Source organism: Artemia sp. Qi Xiang Cuo, chromosome 2 (assembly GCF_049724085.1).
Source record: "Artemia sp. Qi Xiang Cuo chromosome 2, ASM4972408v1, whole genome shotgun sequence".
NCBI lineage: Eukaryota > Metazoa > Arthropoda > Branchiopoda > Anostraca > Artemiidae > Artemia > Artemia sp. Qi Xiang Cuo.
This window is the reverse complement of record NC_142795.1, coordinates 93,925,934-93,938,895: the sequence shown is the minus strand read 5'-3', so window position 1 is coordinate 93,938,895 and position 12,962 is coordinate 93,925,934. Positions and strand designations below refer to the sequence as shown.

General features: G+C 35.5%; 1 protein-coding gene across 1 annotated transcript in view; it reads right to left on the bottom strand.

Moving 5' to 3' along the window:
• Positions 1-2,410: 2,410 nt before the first annotated feature.
• Positions 2,411-12,962, bottom strand: part of LOC148955829 (pre-mRNA-processing factor 17) — a 58,967-nt gene continuing 48,415 nt past the window's right edge. The window contains 3 exon segments of the mRNA XM_089104454.1: positions 2,411-2,622; positions 6,284-6,505; positions 9,751-9,884. Of these exon segments, the coding sequence (XP_088960580.1) occupies positions 2,445-2,622; positions 6,284-6,505; positions 9,751-9,884 (534 nt within the window). The 3' untranslated portion in view covers positions 2,411-2,444.

The window sequence follows — 12,962 nt, the reverse complement described above, 5'->3', positions numbered from 1 at the left end:
GGATTTTCAAGTCACTGACTAGGAAAATGCTAGATTTCTTATTTTTCGGGTTCTGAGTGAAAGTTTATTTGTTTGTTTCTTTTGACCCAAGGTGATTGTATGGTGCCATTGGTTGTAGCAGTAAAAAAAAATCTCATATGAATGGGAAGCTCGAGTTCTAGTACCCTTTTTAAATAGCCTAAAAGGATCGAAGGGCAACTGCCTTCTGCACCATTAACCCCCTGAGCGCTAATGTGGCCAAATAAGGCGTAGAGCCAAAATTGCAGCGTTTATGTTAAAATCAGACTGCTTGAAATTTTATGTAGCTAAACCACTATAGCCCCTAGGGCAAGGGTCCCGATTTACTAGGAATTACTAATTTTACATAGGAGGGTTCACAAATAAACCTTTTAAAAAAAATAGGTTAAGTAAAAATGGTGGATCAGCACTATTTCTCTTATTCACGTTATTACCCAATTTTGAAGAATCGTCTTTACCATTATCAAACAGTTCGTGGTAACGAACTGTAAGTAAGGAGCGACCCGGCTCAATAGTAACCGAAACTCTAAAACCGGAATTTTGATACCAGTAGACACATCAAAAGAATCGGATTTTTATGCTGATTTCAAACATATAAATTTCATCAAGTTTTAGTCTTACTCATCAAAAGTTACGAGCCTGAAAAAATTTACCTTATTTTCGAAGAAGGGAAAAACTCACTCAAAAAGTGAAAGAATCTTAATGAAAATAAAACCATCAGATTAAGCGTAACAGAAAACCCTACTGTAGATGTTTCAAGCTCCTATCTGCAAAAATGTGGAATTTTGAATTATTTGCCAAAAGAAAGATCACGGATGCATGTTTATTTGTTGTTTTTTTTTCCATGGGTGATCGTGTCGATCCAGTAGTCCTAAAATATCATGAGAGGGCTCATTCGAACGGAAATTAAAAGTTCTAGAGCCCTTTTTAAGTGACCAAAAATGGAGGGCAACTTGGCCCCCTCCCACGCTAATTTTTTTCCGAGGCCACCCAATCAAAATTTTCAGATAACCATTTTGTTCAGCATAGTCGAAAATCTAATAAATATGTCTTTGAGGACGACTTAATCCCCCACAATTCCCGGGGGAAGGGCTGCAAGTTATGAACTCTGCCCTTTGTTTACATATAGTATTGTTTATTGGGAAGTATACAGACGTTTTCAGGAGGTATTTTTTTTCTGGTGGGGGGAGGAGGGGGTTACGTGAGAGGATCTTTCCGTGGAGGATGTTTTCTTGGGAGAAGGGACATTTCTATGAAGGGGGCGCCGGATTTTCCAGCGTTATTTAAAAAACGATCAGAAGTTAAATGAAAAAAATAAGTTTTTTCAACTAAAAGTAAAGGAGCAACATTAAAACTTAAAACGAACAGAAACTATTACGTATACGTAAGGAGTTTTGACCCCTTGTCAATACCTCGCTCTTTACGCTAAAGTTTTTTTAGTACTTTCAGAAGAGCTATCTATTCTAATTATACGGCCTTGGTGATTCAGGGGTTTGTGATTCGAACAAAATTCGAACTTTAGCGTAAAAAGCGAGTTATTGACTAGGGGGCGAACCCCCTCATATAAATAATAACATATACGTAATAAAAAACAATAAAAAACAAGCGATACGGCTCAATAGTAATCGAAACTTTAAAAAACGGAATTTTTATGTCAATAAATATATCAAAAGAATGGGTTTATAATGCTGATTCAGCATTATAATGAAAAAAGCTTCTCATTGTTCCAATTAAACGAACATATTTATTACTAATAAAAAAGTTCGTAAATAAAATTAAAAGTTCTAGTGCCTTTTTTAAGGAACCAAAGAATTGGAGGGCAATTAGGCACCCTCCCCCTCCCTTTTTTCTCAAATTCGTACGATCAAAATTTTGAGAAAGCCATTTAGCCAAAACAAAGTAAAATTAACATGCAAATTCCGTTTTAATTATTCATACACGGTTAGCTAATTTCAAAACCTGCATTAATTCAAAAAGTTCGGAAATTAAATAAAAAAACAAGTTTTTTTTTAAAACAAAGTAAGGAGCGACATTAAAACTTAAAACGAACAGAACTTATTCCGTATATGAAGGGGTTTGCCTCCTCCTCAATACCTCGCTCTTTACGCAAAAGTTTAAATTTTCTCCCAATTCTTTAAGAACGACTTCTGAAACACCATGTTCGTTTGATTGCAACAATGAGAAGCTTTTTTCAAAAGTACTAAAAACCTTTCAAAAACAGTAAGTACTAAAAAAACAAGCCAATATACTGATTAAGACAGGGCTTTGGACAGGGGATGTGGAGTTATAGAGAAAACTCAAAATGAAAACAGAAAATTGTTGTGCCCTTAGGGTATTCAGAAGCTAAACAAATAAGCTTTAAACCTAATTTTTTTGCTATAACCAATACTTCTGAATATTGTATTAAAAATGTATATACAAAAATATTAATCCCACAACTTGATGACATTGTCCCAACCAGCCGATATGATTTTTGATGTTTCATGAGGATGCCAAACGACTGAAATACAAACTCCATCATGAGCTTTAAATTTAGCTTGGAGTTTAGTTGTTCTCCAGTCCCATATGAAAAGCTTTCCATCGCCATCTCCAGACACGAGGTAACTAGAAACAAAAATTTTATTATCAATTCTTCGGAGGAAGGGAGTATAGTTGCAACCAGTGTTAGATGGAGAGATATCTACCGCTAAAAGCGAGTGGAAGTTCGACCCAGGGAAAACCTTTCCTCCAAAATCCTCCTTAGACTGGAGAATACGAACACCAGAGGTGAATATCACCTAATTGAATCAAACTATTATGTAGATATACACTACTTTTTGTTCAAGCAACTGAAAAATTATATGAGTAAAAAGTATAATAAAATCGTGTTAAAGATTTATAAAGTATAAACAAAAAAAAACCATAATATATATATATATATATATATATATATATATATATATATATATATATATATACATATATATAGTATATATATAATATTCAATAGGATTACGGACGGGTTAAATTTCTAGTGATTTAGTTTGTCCTAAAAAAAATTGTTGGGCCCTAGAAAAGATTCAGCCACCCAAATCTAAAACAGCTTTACACCAACACCTTTAATCTATCATGTTGACTGAACACTTGACTAAAAATATACCTAACAAAATGGCCTGACACCGGCTTTAATACGGCCTGACACGGGTAAGTAAATAGGACTTTCTTGTCTTTTCGAAAAATGCAGGCTTATTCGCTTTACATGGAGAGTTTCATTATCAGAATGTGTCAGCATTAGATTAGATATTTCAAAAATCTGAATATTAAGAAAAAATCTTAATCAGACATAGAAGGGTTAAATATCTTGTGCCAACTCAAGAACTAAGGTCTGAGGTTGAAACATTAGCGGTTGAAACTTGAATAAACTAAAATTTTTGGGTTTTAAATTTGGCTGAAAGTTTCATAAAACCTCGTATAGGAGTCCTAAGTTATTCAAGATCAGACTCACAGAAATTTGGTTTTTGCGATTATCGCGTTTTCTATAGCCCCGACGATGCTTTTATAAAAATTATAGAGGATAAAATTTGCCAATTCTTGATAATATCTGCCGTTAAGAACCAGAGGCTCCTCTGAGTACAGCTCCTCTCGTTTCCAGGTAGACGAATAAGCAGATAAACACTCTGTGAGCCAAGTTTGAGCCTTCGGGCCACGTAGCGAAGAAGAAGATTATGAGACGATTCGAAAACAATTTCATTCTATTGCCAGCATACACCATTGCTTTTTGCACGTTAAAGTATCGCAGTCAATACATACCGGCGATAGTCAAGCGGGATCTTCAAAAAGGCCTTGTAGACAAGAACACTAGCCAACTGGCATACTTAGTAAAAAAAAATAATAAAAAAAAGTAATGAAAAAATATAAAAAGATAATAAAAAGTATACTGTCTTGACTAGCAGGACGGCTCTTGAGAATTCTTACCTTGTTGACCGGACTTGAAAGGGTACTAAGCATGGGCGCCCATAAGGGGGGGGGGGGCAGGGACACGCACGCCCCCCTGGCTGAATGATGCTGCCTTAGTTTTATATTTTTGTTCTGAGATTTCTATTATATAGCATTAAAAGGGTCAATTAGACCAGGTTTGCCCCCCCCCGGAATTCAGCTTATGGACGCCTATGGTGCTAAGCTCTAAAAAGAAGATTTTGGTTTTCCAAAGGACAAATTAAATACATAAAAACGATAAAGTTTTCGGAATACAGCTTTTTGAATGTGCACCAGTCTATTTGATTTCCTGTAATTGGAATATAACTGGAACTCCAATGAAAATACTTGTCATCAAACTAAAATCTTTCAAAACCATGCCAAATTTGCATTTTAAAACAAACTTCAATAATTAAACTGGGTCATTGATCATCCATAGAATTAAATTTCATAACCTGACACTAGGCTTCATTGGCAATTACTTTAAAATAATGATAATAAAAACGTTTTGTTAGTCAGGTAAAATAACTATTAGAATTAGCATCATTTAAAATCCTATTTAAAATTTATTTTAGAAGTGCAATACCCAAGCTATGTTCGACTTAAAATTCTTCTAATCGTTTTGTTTTCTTATTATTTATACTTGTTCTATTTTGTTCAATTTTATTCTAACTGTTCTAATTGTTAAATTTCCATTTGTACAATGAAAATCGAACAATTGTCTAATTGTTCTATTGTAAGCTTTGTAATCTTTTTTCTGTCTGGAACTGATACCACTTTAGTTCCCTAATTTTACCAATTACGCTAGTTAAATTAATTATTCATATTATTACACTGAAAGAAATGCCAAGTTTCCCCAAACACTAGATGGCGGTGATAACTTTGTTTTTGACAATGCCACCTGCTCCCGCTCTTGTAAGTTAACCCCTACTCTTTTATCCAAGCCAAAGGCCTATTTTCACTAAATAAAGAAAAAAAAGTATATTTATTATGAAGCACGTTAGTTGCAGTTATGAACTATGGAGCTTGACTCCTTCGTTTTTGCGGCGTCACATATGATTTCATATTATTTTTAAGCAAATAACCTACTATTAGCTGTGTTGACAAATTCGACAACACCCCCTCCCATAAATAAAATTACAGTACATTACTAAAAACCGGGGCGGATCCAGGACTTTTTTGAGGGGGGGGGGGCAAAATAGGTTGATCCGAAAAACATTTTTAGGGGGGGGGCAAAATAGGTTGATCCGATAAACTTGCGTTAGAAGCAAGTTTAATTAACGCAAACTTGAGTTAATTAAGTAAATTACACTACTTTAGACTACGCTAGGAGGGGGGCGCCCGCCCTCGCCCCCCTCTGGATTCGCCACTGACTAAAAACATATAACAATTTAATAATTAGATATGAGATTCTACAATTCCAAAACAATGTGAAAATATATAATATAATATTCGAAATTTTAAATTTTCAAAACGTATGAAAATCCATAAATACCAGGTTTTAGCAACAGTACCCATGTTTTAGTCTCAAGAAATATTCCGCCGAATAAAGGAAGGTTAGGGAGAAACTCCTCCCCCTATTTACCTAGATATACCTTCCCTGCAATAATATTAATTGACCTCCGAAGGTGGTTATTCGGAGTTTTTTTTTTACTCTGGGTGTGAACTGTTGGGTGGTTATTCGGAGTTCACAGTGGGTGTGAAGTGTTTGATTATATTCCCCTCAAATGAAAAGTTTTTGAAAAAAAAATAGCATAAATTTTCACCACTAGGCCGAGTTTATGTAAAGCGGCTAGTAGTGTGAGGATGAGCGCTAATCGGTTGAGTGCACGAGAGGGGGCATACCATTCCCAGACTCTGAGAGACTTGTCATCTGAAGTTGTCACGAAACGTCTGTTTTCATCAATAAATTGACCTCCGTGTCTGAATTTGTAAATAGTTTTTAAAAGCTGCAATGTATAGAAAATACAGCGAGGCAACGGAGATGAAATGTTTCGAAAGTAGATAAAGAACATACGGCGGTTGAAGCGTATCTTATTCCTGCGTTTAAATATTTTGTGCAATGAATCATGTATTTGAATTTACTATTTTCTTTTTAAATATTTTTTATTTACTATTTGTTAACTGTTTAATTAGTTAACAACTAATTAATTAGTTGTTGAAAAACATTCTTTAAACTTAAAAAAAGCTTAAAAATGTTTTGAAAAAAGGACACAAGCAATAATAGCTACTTGGAAGACATCTTGTTATTCACTGAACCGACGTTAACATGTTGACTCTGACATTTGCTACACTAAATCAATGTCCTTACCTCATTTCAGGGCTGAAGTCCAAGCCACAAGCATAGCCAGCTACCATGTGCCCTGTGAATGTCTTTTTCCTATACATTCGAAATTTCTCTAATGCCGAAAAGATAGTTATCTTATTATCGAGAGATTGACAAGCGATCCATTTTTGATTTGGTGAAACAGCTATCGCTGGCATACTGTGCATTGTCGGGTCTGCGATATATTTTATATCAACTGGGATGTCCCTGAAAAATGATTTAAAACATGATTCGAAGTGAAAAGGAAACGTCTGGTGATAATATCTCTTTGGCAAATATTGTGAAATATTTTATAAAATTGCGAAAACAGCAAATATAATTTTTACATGAAAGCAACAATAATTACAAATAATATACTCACGAAGAAATATTTTTGATAAATTGGGAAAAACGGGGCATATTTTCCAAGTTGTGTTTTAAGCAGAATCAGATTTCGTGAAAGGGCATGACAATCCTGGTTTTCTAACATACTTTTTCATGAACGTCAGGAGACGAGGGGTAGGATCTAGGCTTTTCCAAAAAACCAAGATTGTTATGATTTACACCCTTATTTTGTTTTCCAGCAGAATCGTCCAAAGGACGGCCTTAGTTATTTGTTTCACAGATTGCACACCAAATACCAAGCTGTAAGAAAAATGTGGTTTGATCCCACTTTCTAGGGTAATCCGTCTTTTTTCCAAGGAAAATACAAATAAAAATAGGTTTTTTATTGCAAATAGTAAAAAAATATTTGCAAAATATAGATGGATAACCCTAGAAAGATGGTTAGCCCATGCCTAGCATACGAAGTATGACAGATTGCCAAAAGTTATGCAGTTTGGGCAGTCATGCTAAGCCAAAATCACGTCGTTCCCGAAAGGGTTGAAAAGAGTTTAGGAGCACCAATGCACGTAAATCTAGAGGGGGGGGGGTAAATCTAGAGGGGGGGGGTAGCTACAATACTATGTTCGGTAATTCGTCAAAATTTAATGACGTGCACTTTTTCTATAAAACCAACTTTCATCAGGTTTCGTGATCAGCTGAAAATGGCGTCGGTGATAAGTCTCTTAGGTTGGGTTAAGCGTGTATCCTCAACAATCGAGACAAAATCACTAAGTTCTCACAGACCCAAGTGTAGCGAATTGCAAATTTTCTATTTTGAGTGCACTAATTTTTATGAATTCCGTAAAAATGATTTATTTTCTTATATTTTTTATTAATAAAGAACGTTCTCAAAAGATACTTTTTCTAGTGTCAATTTTTCTTCGATTTAGTACAATTTTATGAAAAAAAACTTTATTTGGCTAAAAAAAATCTAATATTCAATGAAATTACAAAAAAGTTAGAAATGGTTTAGAAGAAATCACTTACGAATATAGAAAGAGAAATAAATAACTGTAGATCTTATATTCTTAAGATTTTCTTGATACAAAACATTTTTTTTTTGATCAGTAAACGTTCAAATAATAAGGATATAGAGCCTATTTTCGCGCTAACGACATATTCAGCCTATAAAGCGTCCGGTTAACGCGAAAAAACTGGTCAAGGTCAAAAGCATTTCTGGTTCTCAAAGCCGAAGAGTATTTGCACGAAAACCCTTGTCAGAAGGAACCAAAGGAGCCATTGCTGGTATAATCAAATCTTTAATAGAAAATATATGCTCATTCTTTCTCTTTAACAAACAACAACTAGATAATGAACTTTGCGCTTGAGATACTATTTGCTAAAACCGATGAATGTTATGGTGAGGAGGAACAACGCAAGGACCTAGTTTAGACTTCGAAGGACCCCTTATCTGACAAAAGGTAAAACCAGCTTCTTGGTTGCCGCGAAGACGATGGTCAATTAGGAACAAGAAGCAAGAAAACGCTAGCTCTGTATTTTGGAAAAGCCTTGTTTAGAACGGAAATAGGCCCATAAAAAGGGCACATGTCAAGAAAATATGATAATCAAGACGCGTGTCAAGTAAAAGGCCTAAATCCGAACTGATCTACCATATAAAGACAAATTGAGAAATCTTGAGGAAGAAAAAAGAAAATAAAAAAAGGGCCCAGTAGAAAGAAAAGAAAAGACAACCATGACGAATATTTTGTCTTAGCTAGGCGTCTTCAGCGCTAAGAAAAAGAAAATTTAAACTTAGCAATTCAAAAAAGAGAAAAGGGATAAAATCTAAAATCAAAAAGAGTTAAAAATAAAAAGATCAATATGTATATGAATGCTACGTTTTTTTTTCTCGAGATTTGTTTCTTTGTCTAAAAAGACTATGTAATTACTCTGAAGCAATGAATAATTCCACTATGTGGAAAACAAAGCATCGAATACTTAAATTCTATGAAGTTCAGTATTCCAGGCATTGGGGGGTTTTCAGTAAAAATCGAAAAAAAGGATCACCTTAATAGCTTTAAGTGAGTTAGTTACTCTATGTCATTGGGACAGTAAGCACAGAATTGGGAACATTTTTTTACGAGGGGGGGGGGGGATAGATCACTGCACTATAATAAATGTATTTTACCTTTCGATGGAGTGCTATTTAAAATACCTTGTTTGTTTGCAGGAAAGCCCTCAAACACTTTTTTAGAATGGTCAGTGTACAACATTGGATAGAAGGAAAAGTGGTGTTCTTTGGGATATGTCATTAAATATTAACCAATTCAACCAACAATATTGTTTTTACCAATAAAAACGTAATTAACTTTGGAATCTCCCTGAAATATCAAATAATTCTAGAGGGCCAAATAGGTTCGGTTTTTTAGCGTTCGCTTTCTACTTTTCTGAGATCAAGGAATTGCCAACTTAACAATAACTTAAATACCAGTCAAACATCTGCCTGGTTCAACAACACTTGACAGACATCTGCCATCTTGGCGAAAAGCCAGAAACAGAAGACAAAATCCCTATTCTGTCTGTTTCGCAGCTCCATTAGGTAGTCTAGGGGATGATTTTTATTTTCTTTTTGTTTTATTTGAATGTTTTTCTTCGTTACAATTTATGCAGCCATTGCTACTGTTTCCTCTTAGCGTAAACGATCTTAACTGAATAAAACAATTGATGGTGTTCTAAAATGATGGTGTTCTAATTTTGCTGCCAAAATACTGGTTATAGCAAGTTCTAATCTCAAAAGAAAATATAAACAATTTTACCCATATTTTCAAATCAAGAATTACTGGAAAATCTTTGAAGCAAGAATTAGTGCCAGAATCGGCACAACCCTTCACTTTCGGGCATTAAGTTTTGCGGGAGGTATATGATGTTGTATGTGCTTTTAATTTTAAACTTATTGCCCAATTGTTTGAAAAATCTATTCATCTATAAAAATTGCCACTGGGTGTGAACTGTTTGATTATATTCCCCTCAAATGAAAAGTTTTGGGGAACAAAATAGCATAGATGTTCACCACTAGGCCGAGTTTATGCAAAGCGGCTAGTAGTGTGAGGATGAGCGCTAATCGGCTGAGTGCATGAGAGGGGACATACCATTCCCAGACTCTGAGAGACTTGTCATCTGAAGTTGTCACGAAACGTCTGTTTTCATCAATAAATGCTAAGGCATTCACGGCACCTAAGTGCCTATTGTATTCTTGGGTAATTTCACCTGTCCTTACGTCCCACTGAAAAGAAAAAAGACATATTAATCACAATTAAAAAAAAGTCAATAAAATTTGGTTTCGCACAAAAGAAATTCACAAAACAAAGTATAGCCTATACATAAAAAATAAACTAAATGCATATGGATTAGAAACCGTCTTAACCGAGTGGTTAGCGCACTAGACTTGAAATCCTGAGTACAGGGGTTCAAGTCCTGCTACCATTGGTTATTTGGTTTCAAACGGGGTCAATGGTGCGATTTGGTAAGCTCAGCCAGAGCTCTAAATGAGTTCTTGGAGAAATCTGGGAGAGAAACACGGGAAGCGTCGTATGATTTGCCCCCTACTCCCTACGCATTACACTCTCGGCCGAAGGCAGCAAATTAGAAGGTTAGGAAAAATTAGAAGGAAGGAAGGTTAAGCAAGAAAGATTAGGAAGGTTTAGGAAATTGCAGCAGATAGTGCTGCACCTAGAAATTTTGACACAGAAACTCAAATCTGCCTGTCGCATGACATTGTTTCGAAAATATCAACGGATTAGTTTACTAAGCCCAAGGATTGTTGGAATTGAAAAGACAATGTTGATCAAGAATTGAAATGAAAAGAATTGAAAAACCAACGAATCTAACAGGTTTTCCTACTGAGATTGGAAAAATGTGTCAAGTGAGTCCTTCAGTAAAGTCTGTGACAAGATGCTGAGCAAGATCAAAATGTCTTTCAATGTTTTATGCGATCGTGCTGTGCTGGCACAAAGTGAAAAGAGTATCTCGATTCAGCTCATTTCCTAATTGGAACAAACAAATCACACGCTGAAATGTGCCGAAATAAGCGCCGTTCCTCTTCGATGTGCTCATAAAAAGTCTCAGCTAGAAGATTGGTCAAAAAACAGAGAAACAGTGAATGCGTGTAATTCGGCCAAACTATGGCTTTCAGTTTGGAACGACTGTGGCCGTGCAAGAGAGGGCTTAGTAAATGACTTGAGGGTCCTTACGAAACGGAAATTTAACAAGGAACTGAAAAACCATAAGTTAACGCTGATCCAGAAAAATGTAATCCGTATTGCTGAAGACGCCTCCAAACTCTGGAAGCATAGTAAGCCTACCAAAGCCCAGAGTGCTAGTGTGCATGAAAAGAAGTGGACTGAATATTTCGCGAGGGAGTTCAATGCTCCCAACCAAAGCACGGATGAGTTTTTTGAAAAGCAGCATGACTTTCTTCTTTCAAATAAGACAAAATCTTTCCTGTTTGTGTCGCCTAGTGCTGTTCACTCATTGATTCCGAAATTAAAGAAAGGATCTTCCTCTGGTGTTGATTCTATTTCAGCTAGGCACCTGCAACTTGTAGGTTCTCAAATCGAGCAAAATTTAGCACTACTGTTTCAGATGATCCTTGTCCGTGGTGTAGTCCTATTGCAATTTTGTATCAGAAAAATAACTCCCATCCTTAAAAATGTCAAAAAGACGCTTCTCTCCGCAGTTCTTTTCGCCCCATTACCGTTTCGTGTACTACTTTCAAGCTCTTTGAGTCATTTTTGATGAAACACATTAAAGAAAACTATTCCATCCCTCTTCGTCAGTTTGGGTACCAGCGAGGCTTAGGTAGAGAGCACGCTCCCTTTCTGCTTATAAATGTACTGAAGTATATTGAAGAAAGAGGTGATTTCTTGTGTCTTGTGTGCACTCGATTTGGCAAGAGCTTTTGACTTTTGTATATTTTGTCAGGTTTTGCTTGAGGCCCATTTGAAAGGCACTGATGCAGCGGTAATTACTTGTTTAAGATACATGCATAGAAATCTGGAGACTGGAATTAAAGATGGTAGTCAACTATTTCCGATTCTGAAAAGTGTATGCCAAGGTGCTCTGAGTTCTCCAGTTTTGTTTAATAATTGTGCTACCGGTGCTCAGGATCATTTGAACTGTACATTTATCTTCAAAGAAGTTGATCTTTTGTTAGTTACGTTTACGGATGACTTACTGAACCTTTCCTGCACTTTTTAAGGATGCTCTTCAACTTTTGAGCTTCTCCAAGAAGAGTACGAACACATTGGTTTGAACTTTAATACTGACAAAACAGTTGTACTACCAGTCAACTATAAAAATATAGAAATTCAATAAGTCTATCCGGCCCTGAGGTTCCTTTAACTAGCAGCCTTACTTACCTGGGCATGCCTATTGGAGCAAATCTGAAAGAAACCGTAAACCTGGAACTGAAAAATTATACTAGTAACATCCGGGCTGCGTAAACATCCCTGGCTTCAAACGTGTCGTATCTGAGTAGTTCATCGTTCTCAGTAATATAAAAGCCTAACAGTTCCTCACTTACTTGCCCTTGCTCCTCTTTGGTCTTTTTGTAATTGTGGCAAGAGAAAACAAGTTCATCGCCTTTATTTTAAATTTGAAAAGTATTTAATGGAACTTCCAACTTGGACAAGTAACTCTTTTTTGCAAAGAAAGTATTAACTGGTAAACCCAGCTGGGGTTAATAAGAAGCGTATTTGTGATTTCTCTACTGAATACCAGAAGTCTTCCCATCTTTGGTCATTTCTCTTTGTCCCTTGTTTGTAGTTGTCAAAGTGTGTCTTTATTTCTGTTGTTTCTTTTTTGTTTTTCTGGATTTTCTTCTCTGTCGTTTTCTGTGCTTTGCCCAGTTTTTGTCATGGATTATAAATAAAATGAAGATGATGATGACAATTTTCTGAAACTTAAGAAGTAAAAAATTAACTAAATGCAAGTGAATGGAAATATGGCAGTTTAACAGAATTAACGAGAGAGACCAAGCAAAAGCCTAATGAGCAGAGTTCTATTTAAAGATATTACCAGCAATTATTTGAGTTTGGCGATAAACAATTTATGCTTAAGGTTTATATGAATTTTGCATTTCCAAGAAGTTTCATCTATTTTCTTTGATATTATTGAGTGTCTTTATTTCCTTTGAATATTTTGTTGCTTCAAACTTCCTGTGTAATCTGCATGTTCAGAAAATGTGTGTTTCACTTCCACACTTTTCTGTTGACAAATTTTGAATGCTGAAATAAGGTTTTTCTAAACTCTTACTTATTTTCTAAACATCTAATTATTTTTATGCTACGTGCCTTAGAACGAA